The sequence below is a fragment of the Physeter macrocephalus genome, chromosome 14 (genome assembly GCF_002837175.3).
Source record: "Physeter macrocephalus isolate SW-GA chromosome 14, ASM283717v5, whole genome shotgun sequence".
NCBI lineage: Eukaryota > Metazoa > Chordata > Mammalia > Artiodactyla > Physeteridae > Physeter > Physeter macrocephalus.
In genome coordinates, this window is record NC_041227.1 from 81,783,878 (window position 1) to 81,806,920 (window position 23,043).

The following is a 23,043-nucleotide window of genomic DNA, read 5'->3' on the forward strand; positions in this document are numbered from 1 at the left end:
TGAGCCATGGCCTCTGAGCCTGCGCGTCCGGAGCCTGTGCTCCGCAACGGGAGGGGCCACAACGGTGAGAGGCCCGCGTACCGCCAAACAAAAAAAAAAAAAAAAAAAAAGAAGTGCCTCCAAAGGGCACCCCCGAAGAGGGGCCCAGAGGAGGAGGAAAGCCGTCCTGTCGGCAGCTCTGTCGCTGTCACAGGGCCCAGCTGCTTCCCCCCATCTCTGACCAAGAGGGCAGTCTCCAAAAAGCCTCGTTCAGGCCGGCTGCTGCAGCTCACTGACCACAAACCCTGCTGCTAGCCCGGCCTCCCGGGGCCCGCTCATACAACCCGCACACGCAGGCACTTGACGCCCACGTCAGGACAGCCCCTCGGGGTCTCACTTCCTCCTGGACGCTGGTGGGGGGCGCGCTTCACAGCCCATGGGGAGGCGGGGAGAGGCAGGCGCGGCAGGCGGCTCCTCCTGGAGCCGCCTCCCGCCTTCGTTGCTGCAGGAGGACAACAGCTCCAGGGGAGCCCTTCTACCTTATGCTGCCTTCCACCCCTACCAGGCCCGACATAAGAAGACCACGACACTTCTGGGGGCACCTGGGGGCGGACACTTCTGGGGGCACCTGCCCAGCAGCGATCAGCAGGCCCCATGGACGGCCCCGCAGGGGGTACACATGCCCAGCTGGGCAGTTAGGTCCTCCTGCTCCAGGAGCCTGGCCCTGGGCCCCCGGAGGGCTGGGCCGCTCTGTGGGTAGATGTGGGCCCCGGGTCACCCCCACATGCCAGCCCGGACCGGGGAGCAGGGAGAGCCTGCCTGCTGGGACGGCGCGGACACTCAGGAGAAGGTCTGTCCCCTCCCTGGCCGTCACCCCGGGGTTCTGGGGAGCCTGCCTCGTCATGACCAGCACTGCTCTTCGCCTAGGCAGCTGGGGTTGGCACCTGCTATTTAACCAACCAAGCAGTCCTGGCTAATCGCCCCCGTCCTGTGCGGGAGCCCTGTGCAGGCTGGGTGCGGGGCTGCTGGCAGTCTGTGTCCACGGCAGTGCTCTCTACTGACCACGCCCCTGACGCCAGCACCTTGGGGGGAAGCACAGGGTGGGAGATGCCGTGTGCCTTGGGCACCTTCCGGGCCGGTGCCCACACCTGTGCCCCCCACCCGCCGAGTCTCCCGGGGGCACAGAGAAGGCAGTCAGACAGCATTTGTCAAGTCAGAGCGAACATGGCCTCACCGATGCGAAGCTTCCTGCTGCAGGGACAGGGGAGCGTGGCCACACAGGCGGCCAGTGGACTGAGGTGATGGTGACAGCGCGGGAGCCCCTCTAGACAGCTGGCCCCGCTGAGAATCACGACCCTGCCTCGGGGGCCGTGGCCTCGGGAGGTCTGCCTCCCCACGAGAAGCCAGGGAGCGGCAGGGCGGGTGCTGTCAGAGCAGAGGGCCTGTCCTGGGAGCTGGGGGTCAGCATCACGGCGCCCCCTCACTGCCCTACGCCCTGCCCCGCCCACCCGTGCCCACGTGTCAGGGGTTGGAAGGCCCAGCGGGAGTTCTGATCTCCTTTCCCCTGGATCACACACCGAAGAAAGGACTAAAACCTTATGCAAACACGAGCCATTTGCTCCAGACCCCTCAAGTTTCGACAAAGTTTTCAATCATCCAATTGCAGATCAATAAACAATTGCTGATTTAAACAATGGGCTCCGTCCCCTGGACAAAAGGCGGCTGCTGTCCCGTCCTGCTCCTGGGCTTCTCACTCACAGGGACAGGGTTTCGGGAGCTGCCCATCCACAGAATCTGCTGCAAGCCCGGCCACCGGCTCCCTGCCACCTCCTGAGAACGCGGCCCCTCCCAGGCCCGCCATCAGCTCCCCTCTTCAGTGGAAAGAGAGAGAATTTTTAGACTCTACTCTCGGGGGGGTGCGGGAGGCAGGGATGAGGTTCCTCCACCAGAACCATGTCCTTTCTGTCCTGGAACAACCCCAGGGAGAGGCTGAGGGTGGCGCAGAGCGGGGAGATGTCCCACAAAGGGGGCGTCACGGGAGGCCCGCCCTCTGGAGAGGCCCCCTCCTCCCGGGCCACCGGGAGCCCTGTCCCTTCCAGAAGGGCCTGCTGCATCTGGCACGCTGGCCTCCTGAAGGGCAGGGCCCCTCGAGCACACGAGCCCGAGGGGGTGTCTTTCCGTGCGGCCCAGGGAGGTGGGGCGGCAGGAGGGCAGCCAGAGGACACGGCTGCCTGGCTGAATGGAGGGATTGGGGGGGGAGGGGAGGGGGGAGGGACGGGCATGCTGACCTCACAGCGGCCCAGAGGCGGCAAAGGTGCACTGGAAACGCCAGCTCTGTGGGCCACCCTGGGACCACGATGCCTGGGATCAGCCTTCTAGGAAGGCGTCAGAGGGACGGTGGGTGGGGAGCGAGGGGGCCGTGCAAAGAGAGACTTCAGAAAAGCTGCAGCCCTGGCCCTCCCAGGGGATCATCAGACCTTAACTTTTCATTTTAAAAGCATATTCAACATGGAAATAACATCACCTTCTTTCCAAGACGGGTTTAAAAAGGCCGACGGGACGCCAAACCTCTGTGCACCCGTCAGACGGGCTATGAGGAAGACGACAGCGAGGACGCGGGACACTGGGACACCTGCTGCTGGCAGGGGGGCCGCTGGCGGGGGGGCCGCGTGGGAGCAGCCTGGAGGTGGCTCCTCCAGCCCCAGCCAAGCCTTCGGAGGAGGTGGCCCCGGCCGACACCCTGACTGCACCCTCCCGAGAACCGCCCAGCTAAGCTGTTCCTGAGCCCCTGGTCCACAGAAATGAGGAGGTAATAAACGTCTGCTGCTCTAAGCTGCTAAGTTTGGGGTAATCTGCTACAGGACAATGAATAACGAACACGTCCCAAAGTGTCACCCGTGCTCTTGATGCTCCGGGCCTTTGCACACACTGCTCTCTACCTGCCATGCCCCTTGCACTCTGACCTTTCTACCCAGCTCGTCACCCCTCGGGGTTCAACAGAACTGTCACGTCCTCAGTGAATCCTGAACACCACTCCCATGACCCCAGAGTTGGCCCCGCCCCGTGGCACGGGGACCCGGCACGTGGCTCCGTTAGGCTCCACGCCTGTCCCCGTGGGCAGCCGAGGGCCAGGCACCCGGACACAGCCAGCGACGGCCAGGAGAGCCACCGCTGAGGGTGTCATCTCAGCAGGATGAGGGTAAAAAACTAGTGTTTCTCAACAAATACGTAATCCCAGAAGCGCCCATCCTTTCCTCCAATGACGGGGAAGCGTGGGGACTTGCGGATGGGAGGCGCCGCCTTCCTCTCTCCCCACGGACCAGCCGAGGGGAGCCGCCGACCCACCTGGATGAGAGCCAGCACCTTGTCCTGCACGATGGTCGGGGGGTTGCTCTTGGGAGAGATGATTTTGACCAGGACGCCGTCGATGAACTCCCGGTTGGCCACGAGGACGTGGAAGCGGTGGCCACAGTTCTTCACGCATGTCTCCAGCACCTGATGCGGGGGGGGATGGAAACAGAGGTCACCCCCAGGGGCCAAGGAGACGCCGCCCCGTCTCCCCACTGCCGACCATCCTGCCGACGGGATCCTCCAGAGGCAAACCCTTCCGCAGGACACAGGTGGCCCCTTGCTGGCTGGCGTCTCTGGGCCTGCACAGCAGACGGGCGGCACCGGATCTGCACGAGAAGGGTACTGGGGTCTCAGCGGGGTCAAAACGACCAAGCATCCCTGGAAACGAGCCTCTGGGTCGGTGGCGACAGCCGGTGGACGCGGGCCCTCCCGGGCGGAGGCCACTGGAGCAGCCTGCACCGCCGGTGAGTCACTGGACCTGGTCGTGAAGAGGCGAATGCCCCACACAGCCACACAACCCTGCTTCCACAACTGAGACCGGCAGTGACCTGGGTCTCCCACCCGCATACGCGGTTTGTAGCCTTGGCCACATTCGAACCAACTCTGCCCCTCCTTCCTCGTCCGGAAAAGTCAGTTACACAGGCCTCGGCCACTAGAAAAGCACAGTGCTTGTGGGTTCTGACCAATGGCCGGCGCGGGCTTGAATCTCAGGTCCACTTCCAGGGCCAGTCTGTCTGAGCTCGGCTTCCCCGCCTGCAAGGTGGGCGCGAGTGCCCCACTGCAGGACTGCAGTTAGGGTGAGCGTGTCTGAAGCGCAGACCTGCCTGGCGGGCCGGTGCAGGAGGACGTGCACGGGGTTACTGTCCTGGGCCCCCACCACACGAGCGAGGGGCCTTGAGCTCACAGCACCCACCGGAGGGTCCCTCCAGTCTCGCAGGCAGCTCTCCGGACCCCTTTGCTCTCTGGGAACCCCCTGACCCAGACAGTGAGCTGGCCCCTCCCACGCCGGCACCCAGGCCACAGCTGGCTGGCGGGGACTGCCTCCACGGAAGGACGTCACCAGCATCAGGGGACACCGCTGGCCGCCTTGCTTGTCCTCATTGGCCTAAACTAACTGACCACTGGGGAGCCCAGGCAGCCACTCCCCGGGGCTCTCCCCGCACGAAGCTCGGTCACGGAGCAAGTCCCTAACAGTGACGTCAGCACCGCGACTGCATGGCTGACCCAGGGGAGACCCTTTCGCGTTGTACGTAATTTTACTCCATCCTCACGACTCATTCACTCTTTTTAAGTGGAGGCTGTTATCCGCCCCCCTTTTTTTTTCAGAGTTAAAAGGCTTAGAAGGTGAAGAAAGTGGTGTAGGTACAAATTGCTGGTCAGGCCAGAAGCAGGACGGGATCCCCTGCGGCCTCCTCTGAGCCTCCGCCCGCCCTGAGGCACAGGGCCACCCTCCTCCAAGGTCAGTGAGTGCCTCAGACGACAGGCAACCTCTGCCACGCTCTCGTTCCCTCATTCGGTCCTTAAAATGCCCTGGACGGAGGCGGTGGGGCCGCCCGGCAGAGCAGGAGCTGCGGAAGTGCCCCCCGGCTGGCAAGCCCACTGCAGGCTGCTCTACCAAACAGGCAAATCTGTCGCTGTGGGTTGTTGGTCCTGAAACACGGTGGGAATTTTCCTGAATGCAGCTAAGGCCCGCGGAGGAGGCAAACGGCGCCTCCAAGCAATCAGAGCCACGCTAATGCCTGAGCAGGAAGCCCCAGACCTCTGACCAACTCCTATTTGGGGTACATCTTGACAACCGTGGTGGGGGCAGATATGAAGTTAAAAGGCCCTCAGGACGCGGGAGGACTGTGATGGATGAACAGGGTTAGTTCAAGGACAAGACAGAGAAGCCACGAGAGCAGACGTGAGCCCGGGCAGTGTGTGCCAGGCTGGGCCTCCAGCAGACGAAAAATGGGTCTGCGCCTTTCACAAATTTCCCAAAGGCATCACGGGATTTGCAGCAAAGGCCTGACCACATCAAAATAAATAAATATTTAGGAATAAATCTAACCAAGGAGGCGAAAGATCTGTGCCCTGAAAATTACAAGACATTGGTAAGAGAAAGTAAAGACACAAGGAAATGGAAAGGTATCCCATGTTCTTGGATCAGAAGAATTAATATTGTTAAAATGTCCACAGTACCCAAAGCCATCTACAGATTTCACAGAAACAGAAAAAACAATCCTAAAATTCATATGGAACCATAAATGACCCTGAACAGCCAAAACAATCCTGAGAAAGAACACCACAGTGGGAGACATCACACTTCCTGATTTCAAACTATATTATGAAGCTATAGTAAGCAAAACAGTGTGGTATTAGCATAACAATAGACACACAGACCAATGGAACAGACCTGAGAGCCCAGAAATAAACCCTCACATATACTGTCAACTAACATTTGACAAGGGAGCCAAGAATACTCAACGGGGAAAGGACAGTCTCTTCAATAAATGATGTTGGGAAATCTAGATAGTCACATGCAGAAGAATGAAACTGGACCTCTATCTTACACCAGTCACAAAAATTAATTTGAAACGGTCTAAAGACTTAAATGTAAGACTTAAGGAAACACTAAATGGTGGCCCTCATGCTCTACTACAGGAAGGAAGGAATGGCAGGGCCCACGGTGGAGAGATCTCCATCCCAGGCAGCTACCACGATGCTGGGCACGGAGCGGGAGGTGTTTAGATGCCAGGAAAATGGCCTGCGTGCTAAGAGTTCGTGAGTTTTGCCCGTCCCTGGTGATTTTTGTTACTGAAAACAGTTCATTTTGGGCATCACTCTGGGTTTAGTGAAAGCTGCGGTTGAAATTCTGAGGAAAAAACAAAAGCTTTCAACTCCCTGTTTCTCAACTGGTCTTTTCCTCGTTATTCAAACCCCAATTCCCTGGCAGAGAACTCTAATAGGTCTTGGGTTTTCACTTGGGCAAGGAATCCAAACAGTTTCTCTGCTTTAAAAGGAACACGCTATGGCTGTTTTGGATAAACAACCCACTACTCAACCCTACAGGGAGGTCCACATGCTGACCTGTTACAGTTTCTATTAGAGGAACATGTTGTGGCCTGGTTTTTGCCACATTTGAAAAAATGTTAGCTTTCAAGACAGAAATAACACCTGAAGTTGTCCCTTTTAATTTTCTGACATCTGAAAGACGGGCAAAAATCTGGTCTGTTCCTTCCTGAAAGGAGTCACTTGCTGACTTTCCCTAGACCCTCTGCAGCGAAGTTCAGTTTTTATCCCACGATCCAGTCGGCACCTCACCAGCTGTGAAGTCCGGGCAAACCTCGGGGCCTCTCCGAGCCTCAGTTTCTGCATCCGTAAAAGCGGATGATGAAACCTATTTGGGAAGGTTCTGGAAGCATCTGAGTTCACATCTGAAGAGCTAGCCTAGTCTCAGGCAGGTGCTCGGTGGAAGTCGGCACTTTTACCAGGAGGAAGCTGACCCCTAGAGAAGCAGCTGGCCTCGGTACCTCACAGCAGGCTGCTGGCCACCGGGGACCCACGCCCGGGCCTGTGGCTTCTCTGCTCTGGGCTTCTGCACCGGCCGACACCGCCCGTGCCGCGTCCCTGCTGGCTCAGCCGTCTCAGAGGGTGGGAACACCGGGGCGGCAGCAGGAGGCACAGCCACCCCTGGCAGCGCTCACTCCAGGCCGTCCCCCAGCCGCGGCTCCCGGACGCTCTCCCGCCCCGGGGAGGGGGGCAGGGGGGCACTCACCGTCAGCGCCAGCATCACCTCTCGGTAGTTCCGGTTCCCGTTGAGCCGCTTCTTCAGGGCTCGAATGGCATCCTTCGGCCTGGAGAACAGACATATGCAGATCCTGCCAATCCCACCGGGGCCCCAGCCTACGGAGTCAGGGCCACCCGCGCCAACTAGCACGTACACGAGGTTACTTGCTACCTCCTGTTTGTAAATGTGAGACTGGAAACAAACGAAACGTCCATCAGTGTGAATCAGGTTGAATTAAACCGCGCTTATCCATACAACGGAGTACTACGCAGACGCACAGGAGAATAAAGACACTCTTAACGCACCAAAGATACAGACGAGCGTCGTGTGCAGAGCAGGGCAGAGGGGACGCAGCCACGTGAGTTACAAAGGGACAAGGACTGCCCAGCGCACACACCTTTGCCGGGAGGGGGCCCTGGAGGGAGCCGCCCCTGGGGAGGGCGCCGGGGCCGAGGAGGAGGGGCTGCTCCCAAGGTCGCAGGCTGCAGCCCTCTTGAATTCCACATCACGTGCAAGTATGATTTACCCAGAACAATAACCAGCCTGCCGCTGGTGGGTTCACTGAAGGGAACCCGCCGGAGAAACACAGGTGAGAACGGGCAGGTCCCTGTGCAGATCTGGCTGTCCAGGTTCTAGGCTCTGTGGAACTCCTTTTTCCCTGAGAAAACGGAGGTAAGTCTGCTCAAAACCCTGGGAGTTGTGTGTTTTAGGTACCAGATCTGATCCGGCCTCCCGGGGGCCCTGTAGGCAGAGCTGCAGGGGCCTCCAGCTGACAACAGCTCCGTCATACGCCGACTGTCTGCTCCCAGTACACACTCCTCCTGAAACCACAGCCACGCTGGGAGGCGGGTCTCCAGCCAGCCCCTAGGGCATCTACTAGGCGCAGGGCCCGTGTCTAAGGGTCCCCCGGTGCCCCTGGCCCGCTCTGGGGAGCCCCGCCCTCTGCTATCACAAGTGGGCTCCTGTCGCCCACCCATCAGCAGGCCAGCATAATCTGGGTCTTTCCTAAAGCGAAGGTTCATAAATTGAGGCCTCCTATTCCGACAGTTTGTAAATACAATCTATTTACCGGGACTTCCCTGGTGGCGCGGTGGTTAAGAATCCGCCCGCCAATGCAGGGGACACGGGTTCGAGCCCCGGTCCGGGAAGATCCCACATACCGCAGAGCAACGAAGCCCAGGCGCCACAGCTACTGAGCCTGCGCTCTAGAGCCCGCGAGCCACAACTACTGAGCCTGCGCGCCTAGAGCCCGTGCTTCACAAGAGAAGCCCCCGCAATGAGAAGCCCGCGCACCGCAAAGAAGAGTAGCCCCCCGCCCGCTGCGACTAGAGAAAGCCCGCGCGCAGAAACAAAGACAAAAAAAAAAAAAAATCCTCTCAAGAAGTGCGTGAGGGAGCTGGGGAAGGAGAGGGGAGCAGCTCTGCCAATCAGCCCAATTTCAATAGAAACACATAGAAGCAAGGCGAGGCTTCTAGAAGGAATAAACAGACCCGAGTCACCTGAAGCTCCACGGCAGTGCTCTCTACTGACCACGCCCCTGACGCCAGCACCTTGGGGGGAAGCACAGGGTGGGAGATGCCGTGTGCCTTGGGCACCTTCCGGGCCGGTGCCCACACCTGTGCCCCCCACCCGCCGAGTCTCCCGGGGGCACAGAGAAGGCAGTCAGACAGCATTTGTCAAGTCAGAGCGAACATGGCCTCACCGATGCGAAGCTTCCTGCTGCAGGGACAGGGGAGCGTGGCCACACAGGCGGCCAGTGGACTGAGGTGATGGTGACAGCGCGGGAGCCCCTCTAGACAGCTGGCCCCGCTGAGAATCACGACCCTGCCTCGGGGGCCGTGGCCTCGGGAGGTCTGCCTCCCCACGAGAAGCCAGGGAGCGGCAGGGCGGGTGCTGTCAGAGCAGAGGGCCTGTCCTGGGAGCTGGGGGTCAGCATCACGGCGCCCCCTCACTGCCCTACGCCCTGCCCCGCCCACCCGTGCCCACGTGTCAGGGGTTGGAAGGCCCAGCGGGAGTTCTGATCTCCTTTCCCCTGGATCACACACCGAAGAAAGGACTAAAACCTTATGCAAACACGAGCCATTTGCTCCAGACCCCTCAAGTTTCGACAAAGTTTTCAATCATCCAATTGCAGATCAATAAACAATTGCTGATTTAAACAATGGGCTCCGTCCCCTGGACAAAAGGCGGCTGCTGTCCCGTCCTGCTCCTGGGCTTCTCACTCACAGGGACAGGGTTTCGGGAGCTGCCCATCCACAGAATCTGCTGCAAGCCCGGCCACCGGCTCCCTGCCACCTCCTGAGAACGCGGCCCCTCCCAGGCCCGCCATCAGCTCCCCTCTTCAGTGGAAAGAGAGAGAATTTTTAGACTCTACTCTCGGGGGGGTGCGGGAGGCAGGGATGAGGTTCCTCCACCAGAACCATGTCCTTTCTGTCCTGGAACAACCCCAGGGAGAGGCTGAGGGTGGCGCAGAGCGGGGAGATGTCCCACAAAGGGGGCGTCACGGGAGGCCCGCCCTCTGGAGAGGCCCCCTCCTCCCGGGCCACCGGGAGCCCTGTCCCTTCCAGAAGGGCCTGCTGCATCTGGCACGCTGGCCTCCTGAAGGGCAGGGCCCCTCGAGCACACGAGCCCGAGGGGGTGTCTTTCCGTGCGGCCCAGGGAGGTGGGGCGGCAGGAGGGCAGCCAGAGGACACGGCTGCCTGGCTGAATGGAGGGATTGGGGGGGGAGGGGAGGGGGGAGGGACGGGCATGCTGACCTCACAGCGGCCCAGAGGCGGCAAAGGTGCACTGGAAACGCCAGCTCTGTGGGCCACCCTGGGACCACGATGCCTGGGATCAGCCTTCTAGGAAGGCGTCAGAGGGACGGTGGGTGGGGAGCGAGGGGGCCGTGCAAAGAGAGACTTCAGAAAAGCTGCAGCCCTGGCCCTCCCAGGGGATCATCAGACCTTAACTTTTCATTTTAAAAGCATATTCAACATGGAAATAACATCACCTTCTTTCCAAGACGGGTTTAAAAAGGCCGACGGGACGCCAAACCTCTGTGCACCCGTCAGACGGGCTATGAGGAAGACGACAGCGAGGACGCGGGACACTGGGACACCTGCTGCTGGCAGGGGGGCCGCTGGCGGGGGGGCCGCGTGGGAGCAGCCTGGAGGTGGCTCCTCCAGCCCCAGCCAAGCCTTCGGAGGAGGTGGCCCCGGCCGACACCCTGACTGCACCCTCCCGAGAACCGCCCAGCTAAGCTGTTCCTGAGCCCCTGGTCCACAGAAATGAGGAGGTAATAAACGTCTGCTGCTCTAAGCTGCTAAGTTTGGGGTAATCTGCTACAGGACAATGAATAACGAACACGTCCCAAAGTGTCACCCGTGCTCTTGATGCTCCGGGCCTTTGCACACACTGCTCTCTACCTGCCATGCCCCTTGCACTCTGACCTTTCTACCCAGCTCGTCACCCCTCGGGGTTCAACAGAACTGTCACGTCCTCAGTGAATCCTGAACACCACTCCCATGACCCCAGAGTTGGCCCCGCCCCGTGGCACGGGGACCCGGCACGTGGCTCCGTTAGGCTCCACGCCTGTCCCCGTGGGCAGCCGAGGGCCAGGCACCCGGACACAGCCAGCGACGGCCAGGAGAGCCACCGCTGAGGGTGTCATCTCAGCAGGATGAGGGTAAAAAACTAGTGTTTCTCAACAAATACGTAATCCCAGAAGCGCCCATCCTTTCCTCCAATGACGGGGAAGCGTGGGGACTTGCGGATGGGAGGCGCCGCCTTCCTCTCTCCCCACGGACCAGCCGAGGGGAGCCGCCGACCCACCTGGATGAGAGCCAGCACCTTGTCCTGCACGATGGTCGGGGGGTTGCTCTTGGGAGAGATGATTTTGACCAGGACGCCGTCGATGAACTCCCGGTTGGCCACGAGGACGTGGAAGCGGTGGCCACAGTTCTTCACGCATGTCTCCAGCACCTGATGCGGGGGGGGATGGAAACAGAGGTCACCCCCAGGGGCCAAGGAGACGCCGCCCCGTCTCCCCACTGCCGACCATCCTGCCGACGGGATCCTCCAGAGGCAAACCCTTCCGCAGGACACAGGTGGCCCCTTGCTGGCTGGCGTCTCTGGGCCTGCACAGCAGACGGGCGGCACCGGATCTGCACGAGAAGGGTACTGGGGTCTCAGCGGGGTCAAAACGACCAAGCATCCCTGGAAACGAGCCTCTGGGTCGGTGGCGACAGCCGGTGGACGCGGGCCCTCCCGGGCGGAGGCCACTGGAGCAGCCTGCACCGCCGGTGAGTCACTGGACCTGGTCGTGAAGAGGCGAATGCCCCACACAGCCACACAACCCTGCTTCCACAACTGAGACCGGCAGTGACCTGGGTCTCCCACCCGCATACGCGGTTTGTAGCCTTGGCCACATTCGAACCAACTCTGCCCCTCCTTCCTCGTCCGGAAAAGTCAGTTACACAGGCCTCGGCCACTAGAAAAGCACAGTGCTTGTGGGTTCTGACCAATGGCCGGCGCGGGCTTGAATCTCAGGTCCACTTCCAGGGCCAGTCTGTCTGAGCTCGGCTTCCCCGCCTGCAAGGTGGGCGCGAGTGCCCCACTGCAGGACTGCAGTTAGGGTGAGCGTGTCTGAAGCGCAGACCTGCCTGGCGGGCCGGTGCAGGAGGACGTGCACGGGGTTACTGTCCTGGGCCCCCACCACACGAGCGAGGGGCCTTGAGCTCACAGCACCCACCGGAGGGTCCCTCCAGTCTCGCAGGCAGCTCTCCGGACCCCTTTGCTCTCTGGGAACCCCCTGACCCAGACAGTGAGCTGGCCCCTCCCACGCCGGCACCCAGGCCACAGCTGGCTGGCGGGGACTGCCTCCACGGAAGGACGTCACCAGCATCAGGGGACACCGCTGGCCGCCTTGCTTGTCCTCATTGGCCTAAACTAACTGACCACTGGGGAGCCCAGGCAGCCACTCCCCGGGGCTCTCCCCGCACGAAGCTCGGTCACGGAGCAAGTCCCTAACAGTGACGTCAGCACCGCGACTGCATGGCTGACCCAGGGGAGACCCTTTCGCGTTGTACGTAATTTTACTCCATCCTCACGACTCATTCACTCTTTTTAAGTGGAGGCTGTTATCCGCCCCCCTTTTTTTTTCAGAGTTAAAAGGCTTAGAAGGTGAAGAAAGTGGTGTAGGTACAAATTGCTGGTCAGGCCAGAAGCAGGACGGGATCCCCTGCGGCCTCCTCTGAGCCTCCGCCCGCCCTGAGGCACAGGGCCACCCTCCTCCAAGGTCAGTGAGTGCCTCAGACGACAGGCAACCTCTGCCACGCTCTCGTTCCCTCATTCGGTCCTTAAAATGCCCTGGACGGAGGCGGTGGGGCCGCCCGGCAGAGCAGGAGCTGCGGAAGTGCCCCCCGGCTGGCAAGCCCACTGCAGGCTGCTCTACCAAACAGGCAAATCTGTCGCTGTGGGTTGTTGGTCCTGAAACACGGTGGGAATTTTCCTGAATGCAGCTAAGGCCCGCGGAGGAGGCAAACGGCGCCTCCAAGCAATCAGAGCCACGCTAATGCCTGAGCAGGAAGCCCCAGACCTCTGACCAACTCCTATTTGGGGTACATCTTGACAACCGTGGTGGGGGCAGATATGAAGTTAAAAGGCCCTCAGGACGCGGGAGGACTGTGATGGATGAACAGGGTTAGTTCAAGGACAAGACAGAGAAGCCACGAGAGCAGACGTGAGCCCGGGCAGTGTGTGCCAGGCTGGGCCTCCAGCAGACGAAAAATGGGTCTGCGCCTTTCACAAATTTCCCAAAGGCATCACGGGATTTGCAGCAAAGGCCTGACCACATCAAAATAAATAAATATTTAGGAATAAATCTAACCAAGGAGGCGAAAGATCTGTGCCCTGAAAATTACAAGACATTGGTAAGAGAAAGTAAAGACACAAGGAAATGGAAAGGTATCCCATGTTCTTGGATCAGAAGAATTAATATTGTTAAAATGTCCACAGTACCCAAAGCCATCTACAGATTTCACAGAAACAGAAAAAACAATCCTAAAATTCATATGGAACCATAAATGACCCTGAACAGCCAAAACAATCCTGAGAAAGAACACCACAGTGGGAGACATCACACTTCCTGATTTCAAACTATATTATGAAGCTATAGTAAGCAAAACAGTGTGGTATTAGCATAACAATAGACACACAGACCAATGGAACAGACCTGAGAGCCCAGAAATAAACCCTCACATATACTGTCAACTAACATTTGACAAGGGAGCCAAGAATACTCAACGGGGAAAGGACAGTCTCTTCAATAAATGATGTTGGGAAATCTAGATAGTCACATGCAGAAGAATGAAACTGGACCTCTATCTTACACCAGTCACAAAAATTAATTTGAAACGGTCTAAAGACTTAAATGTAAGACTTAAGGAAACACTAAATGGTGGCCCTCATGCTCTACTACAGGAAGGAAGGAATGGCAGGGCCCACGGTGGAGAGATCTCCATCCCAGGCAGCTACCACGATGCTGGGCACGGAGCGGGAGGTGTTTAGATGCCAGGAAAATGGCCTGCGTGCTAAGAGTTCGTGAGTTTTGCCCGTCCCTGGTGATTTTTGTTACTGAAAACAGTTCATTTTGGGCATCACTCTGGGTTTAGTGAAAGCTGCGGTTGAAATTCTGAGGAAAAAACAAAAGCTTTCAACTCCCTGTTTCTCAACTGGTCTTTTCCTCGTTATTCAAACCCCAATTCCCTGGCAGAGAACTCTAATAGGTCTTGGGTTTTCACTTGGGCAAGGAATCCAAACAGTTTCTCTGCTTTAAAAGGAACACGCTATGGCTGTTTTGGATAAACAACCCACTACTCAACCCTACAGGGAGGTCCACATGCTGACCTGTTACAGTTTCTATTAGAGGAACATGTTGTGGCCTGGTTTTTGCCACATTTGAAAAAATGTTAGCTTTCAAGACAGAAATAACACCTGAAGTTGTCCCTTTTAATTTTCTGACATCTGAAAGACGGGCAAAAATCTGGTCTGTTCCTTCCTGAAAGGAGTCACTTGCTGACTTTCCCTAGACCCTCTGCAGCGAAGTTCAGTTTTTATCCCACGATCCAGTCGGCACCTCACCAGCTGTGAAGTCCGGGCAAACCTCGGGGCCTCTCCGAGCCTCAGTTTCTGCATCCGTAAAAGCGGATGATGAAACCTATTTGGGAAGGTTCTGGAAGCATCTGAGTTCACATCTGAAGAGCTAGCCTAGTCTCAGGCAGGTGCTCGGTGGAAGTCGGCACTTTTACCAGGAGGAAGCTGACCCCTAGAGAAGCAGCTGGCCTCGGTACCTCACAGCAGGCTGCTGGCCACCGGGGACCCACGCCCGGGCCTGTGGCTTCTCTGCTCTGGGCTTCTGCACCGGCCGACACCGCCCGTGCCGCGTCCCTGCTGGCTCAGCCGTCTCAGAGGGTGGGAACACCGGGGCGGCAGCAGGAGGCACAGCCACCCCTGGCAGCGCTCACTCCAGGCCGTCCCCCAGCCGCGGCTCCCGGACGCTCTCCCGCCCCGGGGAGGGGGGCAGGGGGGCACTCACCGTCAGCGCCAGCATCACCTCTCGGTAGTTCCGGTTCCCGTTGAGCCGCTTCTTCAGGGCTCGAATGGCATCCTTCGGCCTGGAGAACAGACATATGCAGATCCTGCCAATCCCACCGGGGCCCCAGCCTACGGAGTCAGGGCCACCCGCGCCAACTAGCACGTACACGAGGTTACTTGCTACCTCCTGTTTGTAAATGTGAGACTGGAAACAAACGAAACGTCCATCAGTGTGAATCAGGTTGAATTAAACCGCGCTTATCCATACAACGGAGTACTACGCAGACGCACAGGAGAATAAAGACACTCTTAACGCACCAAAGATACAGACGAGCGTCGTGTGCAGAGCAGGGCAGAGGGGACGCAGCCACGTGAGTTACAAAGGGACAAGGACTGCCCAGCGCACACACCTTTGCCGGGAGGGGGCCCTGGAGGGAGCCGCCCCTGGGGAGGGCGCCGGGGCCGAGGAGGAGGGGCTGCTCCCAAGGTCGCAGGCTGCAGCCCTCTTGAATTCCACATCACGTGCAAGTATGATTTACCCAGAACAATAACCAGCCTGCCGCTGGTGGGTTCACTGAAGGGAACCCGCCGGAGAAACACAGGTGAGAACGGGCAGGTCCCTGTGCAGATCTGGCTGTCCAGGTTCTAGGCTCTGTGGAACTCCTTTTTCCCTGAGAAAACGGAGGTAAGTCTGCTCAAAACCCTGGGAGTTGTGTGTTTTAGGTACCAGATCTGATCCGGCCTCCCGGGGGCCCTGTAGGCAGAGCTGCAGGGGCCTCCAGCTGACAACAGCTCCGTCATACGCCGACTGTCTGCTCCCAGTACACACTCCTCCTGAAACCACAGCCACGCTGGGAGGCGGGTCTCCAGCCAGCCCCTAGGGCATCTACTAGGCGCAGGGCCCGTGTCTAAGGGTCCCCCGGTGCCCCTGGCCCGCTCTGGGGAGCCCCGCCCTCTGCTATCACAAGTGGGCTCCTGTCGCCCACCCATCAGCAGGCCAGCATAATCTGGGTCTTTCCTAAAGCGAAGGTTCATAAATTGAGGCCTCCTATTCCGACAGTTTGTAAATACAATCTATTTACCGGGACTTCCCTGGTGGCGCGGTGGTTAAGAATCCGCCCGCCAATGCAGGGGACACGGGTTCGAGCCCCGGTCCGGGAAGATCCCACATACCGCAGAGCAACGAAGCCCAGGCGCCACAGCTACTGAGCCTGCGCTCTAGAGCCCGCGAGCCACAACTACTGAGCCTGCGCGCCTAGAGCCCGTGCTTCACAAGAGAAGCCCCCGCAATGAGAAGCCCGCGCACCGCAAAGAAGAGTAGCCCCCCGCCCGCTGCGACTAGAGAAAGCCCGCGCGCAGAAACAAAGACAAAAAAAAAAAAAAATCCTCTCAAGAAGTGCGTGAGGGAGCTGGGGAAGGAGAGGGGAGCAGCTCTGCCAATCAGCCCAATTTCAACAGAAACACATAGAAGCAAGGCGAGGCTTCTAGAAGGAATAAACAGACCCGAGTCACCTGAAGCATGGCCTCCCCGCGGGACTTCTCGGCTCCCTGGGGAGGGGTCCCTGCCAGGTGTGTTTGCAGTGTGGCTGCAGCTCCCAAACGGGGCCGCTGATTTCTGCAAACATGGGACTTGACAGGCTCTCGGCTTTGAGGACCCTGTGGCCCGGGGCTGGTGAAGGTCAGCAGCCGCCGGCCAGGAGCGGGGACTGATTTCCTCTGTGTCAAAGGCCCCGCCGAGCACGCTCTCACCCCTCCTCCTGAACCTCCAGGGGGCACTACGTGGGAAGAGCCTCCCGGGGCTCTGCTCACTTGTGACTCGTGGAGCTCCCGGGTTGGGGGGCACGCGGTGGCGGGAGTCAGAGAGGCCGCAGGCTCCCGGGTTAGAGAGGACGTGAAAATCCACCGAAAATCCATCGGGGAAGTGCCGCTTGAGAGGCAGCGGGGAGCACCCAAGCGAGTGTTTCTCTCTCTCCCCGGGGAAGCAGCCTCGGGGACTGAATCAAAGTCCTGTCAGAGGAACCGCACAGCAGCCGATCAGACGCAGAGCAGGAGACTGGGAGACGGGAGTGGGGTGCTGGAGCCCAGCAGAGCAGGAAAGGGCCCCAGGCAGGGGGAGAGGTCGGGGCCGCGGGAGCTGGACCCCGGACCCAGAAGAGACCTTCTCTCCGGTCATCCTGAGCCCGCCTTGTCCTTCGGCTCCAGAATTGCCACCTCTGAGCTGCTTCCCACTTACCCCCCCGGGGGGCGATGCCGCGCCCCGCCCACCCTGGACACCTCCTCTCCTCCCGGCCGCCCCCGGCCTGCTGTTCCCTTGCTCCATTGCATTTATCCGGGGCTACTCCAGCTTAGACGCTGGGGCACAGAGTCCAGGAGCTGGGGAAGGTCCCAGAAGGTCATGAAAACGACCGGGTCAGGGGCTCCTCACCAGAGCCTCATGTCAGAATTGCCTGAAGGGCATTCACCAAAGCCACATGCCTGCTGCACCTAACGAGGCAGGTCTGGCTGAGGCCTGGCAAACGGGGTCTAAAACATCCCGGGGAGGTTATCTAGCCAGGGCACTCCGGCCTAGTGACCAAGGGTCCGGGGCACGAGGGGCAGCCACACAAGGCCCCAGGCTGGAGGTGACCCCAGCCTGGGCATTAGGGCAAGCCCAGGGAGGGGCCTGCAGGACAGCTCACCAACTCGGCGCCCAGCGGGACCGTCTCCCAGAGGTGAGCTCCAGACAAATAAAGGAAGCGCAGACAGAGCTCCCGTGCTGAAGCCTCGGCCCCTCATCATTAAAAAGATCTGGCCCTGCCCTGTCGGGCTGGAGGGCGCTGCCTGAGCTGGTGTGGGCCGGGGCTTCGCATGGGCCGGGCACAGGGCGGGGCAGTGAAGCCACAAGCGAGCCACCGCTGGGGCCCACTTTATACCCGAGCGGACCGAGATGGGAGGGGAACCCACCAGGGTCACCCAGGCCCCTGGTCCCTCTCTCCTGCCCTGCCATCCACCCACCTTGCCCGCTGACCCCTGGGCGGCTGCTGGACCCCACCTGGATGCCCCTCCCCACCTGGATGCCCTCCCCTCCCCGGGATGCCCCTCCCCAGGCCTGGCACTGGCCTCCCTCGGGGAGCCCATGTCGCCCTGGGTCACGACCCCCTTCGTCCTCAGGCCGTGAGACCCCAGGGACTCTGCCCACTTATTCTCTTACCTCACGCATGTGTCCAGGTGGTGGGGACGTGGCCGTAAGGAGGACAGATGCCTGCCTCAGGGGGCCCGGGGCCCGGGGCTTTGGGGGCGAGACAGACACTCCCTCCCACACACATCAAAACACGCGAGTCGGAGCTGTGATGAGGCCACGTGCAATACGGGCTGTGAGGGGATCACATGAGGGGGGTTTATCCGCGGGGTCGGGACAGGGAGAGGGCAGGGGCCAGGACCCTCCCTCGACAAGGCAGGCGGAGGGGCTGGGCTCCAGCCCCCACGGGACGAGGACGCTCCGCTCCGACACGACACGTGTGCACGTCCCACGCTTCCCGGACCCACAAGCTGGGCATGAGAGTGGGAGGTTCACGGAACCAAGAGAGACGTCAGGAAGGCCCGCGGGTGAGGGAGGAGCTCGGTGTGGCAGACGGAGGCGCGGGCGACATGGGCAAAGGGAGCTGGGGCGCCCGCGGCCTGAGCCCCCTTCCGGCCTCTGGTCCAGACGCCCCCCCCCCCCCCGCCCGGCACTCGACACGACACGTGTGCACGTCCCACGCTTCCCGGACCCACAAGCTGGGCATGAGAGTGGGAGGTTCACGGAACCAAGAGAGACGTCAGGAAGGCCCGCGGGTGAGGGAGGAGCTCGGTGTGGCAGACGGAGGCGCGGGCGACATGGGCAAAGGGAGCTGGGGCGCCCGCGGCCTGAGCCCCCTTCCGGCCTCTGGTCCAGACGCCCCCCTCCCCCCCGCCCGGCACTTCCCACTTCCTCCCCTCTGCACCCACAGCCTCGGCCGCCCGTCCAGCACCCACCTCGGCCTCCAGAGGCCGCGCCCCACCCGTGGGCTCAATCAACGTGGACAGCTGGACCCACGAGCGTCTGAGGGGCCAGGGGCGGGGTGGGCAGGAAGGAGCCCGGGGGCTGCGGGGTTCAAATGCCTTCTCCCCAACACATCCCGCCTCCTGCCAGGACCGAGCTGCTCGCCCGCAGCTCCCTTCCCAGAGGGCTCCCAACCTGCTGCCCCCAGGGCGGCCAAGCCCTCCACCCCTCCCGCCAGCGTCGCCTCCTCGGAAGGGCTTGAACCTTAGCTGAACCTCCGACCCGGCCTGCTGGGCCTCGGGATGCAGCTGCCCCGAACCTCGAGTTATCTATCCTGTCTCCCTCTCAGGCCCACAGCGCAAATTCCACCAGCTCCGCCTTCAGAAATGCTCAGACTCTCGTGGCTTCTCATCCCCTCTACTGCCACCCCGGTCAAAGCTGCCATCGCTTCACACCAGGGTGATGGTGACAGCCCCAGCCCAGCCGTCCTGGGCACAGCAGCCAGCGTGGTCCCTAAAATGAACCTCAGGGACTCCCCTGGTGGTCCGGTGGCTAAGACTCCATGCTCCCAATGCAGGGGACCCGGGTTCGATCCCTGGCCGGGGAACTAGATCCTGCACGCCGCAACTAAGAGTCCTCACGCTGCAGCCACAGATCCCGAGTGCTGCACTTCAGACCTGGCGGAGCCAGATAAATTAAAAAAAAACAACTATAAAATAAAATAAAATGGGGACTTCCCCAGTGGTCCAGTGGTAAAGAATCCTGCCTTACAACGCAGGGGACGTGGGTTCGATCCCTGGTCAGGGAGCTAAGACCCCACATGCCGCGGAGCAACTAAGCCCGCCGCCTCAACTAGAGCCCGCGTGCCACAAACTGCAGAGCCCACACCACAACTGCAGGGGAGAAAACCCAGGCGCCACAACTAGAGAGAAGCCCGCGCGCCACAAGGAAAGATCCCGCGTGCCTCAACTGAGACTTGATGCCGCCAAAGATAAATTAAATAAATGAATAAATCATAACTCAATCTTTAAAAATAAATAAATAAGATGAACCTCAGACCAAGTGGAAGCCAGGGTCCCTGCCTGGATCCCGGCCCCCCGGCCCCGCTGCTGTCCCTCAGACACGACAGGGCCCCTCTGTCCTGGGGCCGTGCGCTGGGAAGCCCTTCCCTGGCCTGGTCCTCGCACCTCCGGCCCTCGAGCCACCTGGGCCAGGCCCTCCGGGGTGACCTGCTCACAAGCACTCCCCCCCAGCTCTTCCTCCCCAGCCGCGTCACCAGCTGACCAGGGTGCGCGGTAACCGCCCTGCTCAGGGCGCAGGGGAGGGACTCCGTCTGCCCCGTCCCTGCTGTGCCCCAGTACTCGCTCTGGGACCCGGCATGATGTGGTCACTCAGGACACGTTTGTTGGACGAAGGCAGGGCCAACCGTCAGAGGCTGGTCCCCCGCCTCCACGTGGCAAGGCCAGTAAGAACAGCGCCAAGGCCAGGGCTGCCCAGGTCTGGAGACGGTTTAAGAGGGCGCGGCTGCCGTAAATTCCATTTCTATGGTGTGGACAGAGGGCCACATACCGCCTAATTTGGAAACAGTACACATGGAATGTACCTGGGACGCAGATGAGGACGTAAACACAGCAGCAAGAACAGACCCAGCAGCGCAGGGGTGGGGGGCGCCTGGGCCTCGCGAGTCTTCCCCGCGCCCCGCCTTCCACTACACACCCCGGGGGCCTCTCCCTCCTGGGGCTCCAGCCAGTCCCCAGGGCCGCAGAGGGCGGGAGGAGGTGGGGATCGGGCTGCAGGGGACCCGGAAGCCGAGCAACGTCATTCCCCCTGTGATTAAAAGCGGTGGTCACTGCTCTGACTGCGGGCGGGTGGGCGCTGGACGGAGGGGTGACAGAACAAGGGGCACCACTTGTCAGGTGTCAGGGCAGCAGACTGGACACAGACCGACTCGAGCGGCCCGCCACCCGCCCGCCCCGGCCGGGGGACACGCACCCTTCCTCCGTCTCGTTGATGATGTCGCAGATCTCCATGTTCAGCGTCCAGTCCTCGCTCTGCAGGGAGCCGTCTGTAGCCTTTTCTGCAAATTCAGAAAGAAAACTGGCTTACGCTTCTCCTGGAATACGGACCCCGGCAGGAAAGAGCAGGGACCCGGACCCACCCCACTCTCCCACCAAGCAGATGGGCTGAGCCGACAGCAGCTCTGGGTGCTGCTCCCACGAGAATACCCGCGAGGGGGGCCGAGCGCTGACTCCTAACACTACCCTTCATTCACCAAACTCCCATGAGCTAGAACTCTGAGAAGAAAACGCAGGGGAAAGGCTTCATGACATCGGGTGTGGCCATGACTTCACTCATGGGTGTGACATCAAAAGCACAGGCAGCAGAAGAAAAAATAGATAAACTGGACTGCACAAAAATTTAAAACTTTCTGTGCATTAAAGGACACAATCAACAGAGTAAAAACGGAGTAACCTACAGAATGTTAGAAAATATCTGTAAATCTGAGAAAGAGTTAGTATCCTTTAGAATAAATAAAGAAGACCTGAACAGACATGTCTCCAAAAAAGATATACAAATGGCCAACAAGTCCATTTAAAAAAAGTGTTAAATATCAGTAGTCATTAGGGAAATGCAAATCAAAACAACAATGAGATACCACCTCCCACCCACTAGGACGGCTGCTATAAAAAAAAAAAAAAAAATAGGGACTCCCCTGGTGGTCCAGTGGCTAAGACTCTGCGCTCCCAATGCAGGGGGCCCAGGCTCGATCCCTGGTGGGGGAACTAGATCCCACATGCGTGACACAACTAAGAAGCCTGCGTGCCGCAACTAAAAGATCCCTCGTGCCACAACGAAGATCCAGTGCAGCCATAAATAAATAAATAAATAATATATTTAAAAAACCCAGAAAATAACAAGTGCTGGAGAGGATGTGGAGAAACTGCTTGTGCGCTGTTGGTGGGCATGGAAAATGATATAGCCCTTATAAAAAAATATGGCAGGTCCTCAAATTATCAAAAAGAGAACTACCATATGATCCAGAAATTCCACTTTTGGGTACACACCCAAAAGAGTTGAAAGTAGGATCTCCAAGAGGTATTTTCACACTCATGTTCACAGCAGCATTATTCACAACAGCCAGAAAGCAACCCAGGTGTCCAGCCACAGATGATGGATAAACAAAATGTGGTAGGTTCACACAATGGAATATTATTCAGCCTTAAAAAGGAAGGAAATTCTGACACCTGCTCCAACATGAATAGAACCTCAAGGATATTGTGCTGAGTGAAATAAGCCAGACACAAAAAGACAAATACTGTGTGATTCCACTTATTTGAGCTTCCTAAAGTAGTGAAATTCATAGAGAGAAAGTAGAATGGTGGGTGCCAGAGGCTGGGGGAAGGAGGTGGTGAGGTGCTGTTGAATGGGGACAGAGCTTCAGTTTTGCAAGACGAGAAAGGTCTGGAGAGTGGTTGCACGACAATGTGAATGTATTTAACGCTTAAAAATGGTGAAGACGGCCAATTTTGTTACGTGTATTTTAACACAATTAAAAATTAAAAAAAAAATATCCCCCTAAGGTAGGCATGATTCTCTCCCACATTGAGAAAGAAGGAAGTGAGGCTCAGAGGTTGGGTCCTTGGCCGGGGTCACATAGCTGAGTGGGTGGCACTGACATCCGGTCTCAGGTCTGTCTGTCTCTAACGCCTAGGCATTTGCTGATATGGCCTCAGCAGTCAGCACAGGCGAGTTTGGACCCAGCGTTGGGATCTTGGCTGAATTCCAAGCCTGCCCCATCCTAGCTGCACAGTTCTCGAGAGGGAGACCATCACCACCCTTTCAACAAAAGCTTCAAACAAGCCGCACTTCCACTGACGCTCCATAAAAACCCCACGACCTCTGTACGTGTTGCAAGTGGCCTTGTTTTACTGGAGGCAGCTGCGGAGAAGGGACGCTCGTTTTGCACACAACACCCTGGAACTCACACGCCCGAACGAACGCCGTCCTTAGAAGCGGTGAGCACACACTCCAAACCGCTACTGCTACCGCACCAAACATCTGTGCGACAGCCTTCAGCCTGCGTGGAAAAAGCCTCACTGCTTTAACTTTTACCAAGAAGGCTACGTCCCACCCCTTTCACCCCCTTTATCCGTCACCCGGGGCACCCAAAGACCCCCTACCCGCGAAGGAGCAAACCCGCCCCCAAGCGGTGAGAGTCGCCCCGATGAGCCCGTGCGTGCGGGCGGCTGGGCGGGGGTCTCAACCACCAGAGCCCGCGGTGCCGCCTGGCCCGAGCATGTGATCGGGGGAGAGCGGGGTCAGGCACGCAGGAGGAATGGCCAAAGCACCGGCCAGTCTGGAGAAGGGA

At 59.2% G+C, this 23,043-nt stretch overlaps 1 protein-coding gene across 10 annotated transcripts in view; it reads right to left on the reverse strand.

The window, feature by feature from the left end:
* The window catches only part of TOM1L2 (target of myb1 like 2 membrane trafficking protein), a 93,753-nt gene that overhangs the window by 24,774 nt on the left and 45,936 nt on the right, over positions 1–23,043 (reverse strand). For 7 of the 10 annotated variants that reach the window (XM_024127889.3, XM_028499945.2, XM_028499944.2 and 4 more), the window contains exons 1-2: positions 7,088–7,161; positions 3,325–3,474 (exon numbers count right to left, since the gene is read on the reverse strand). In XM_024127889.3, coding sequence (XP_023983657.1) covers positions 3,325–3,474; positions 7,088–7,102 — 165 coding nt within the window. In that variant the 5' untranslated portion in view covers positions 7,103–7,161. Of the gene's footprint in view, positions 1–3,324; positions 3,475–7,087; positions 7,162–10,912; positions 11,063–14,675; positions 14,755–20,666; positions 20,752–23,043 lie in introns of those variants that run through there. The other 3 variants (XM_024127892.3, XM_024127891.3, XM_024127890.3) reach the window with 1 other exon arrangement.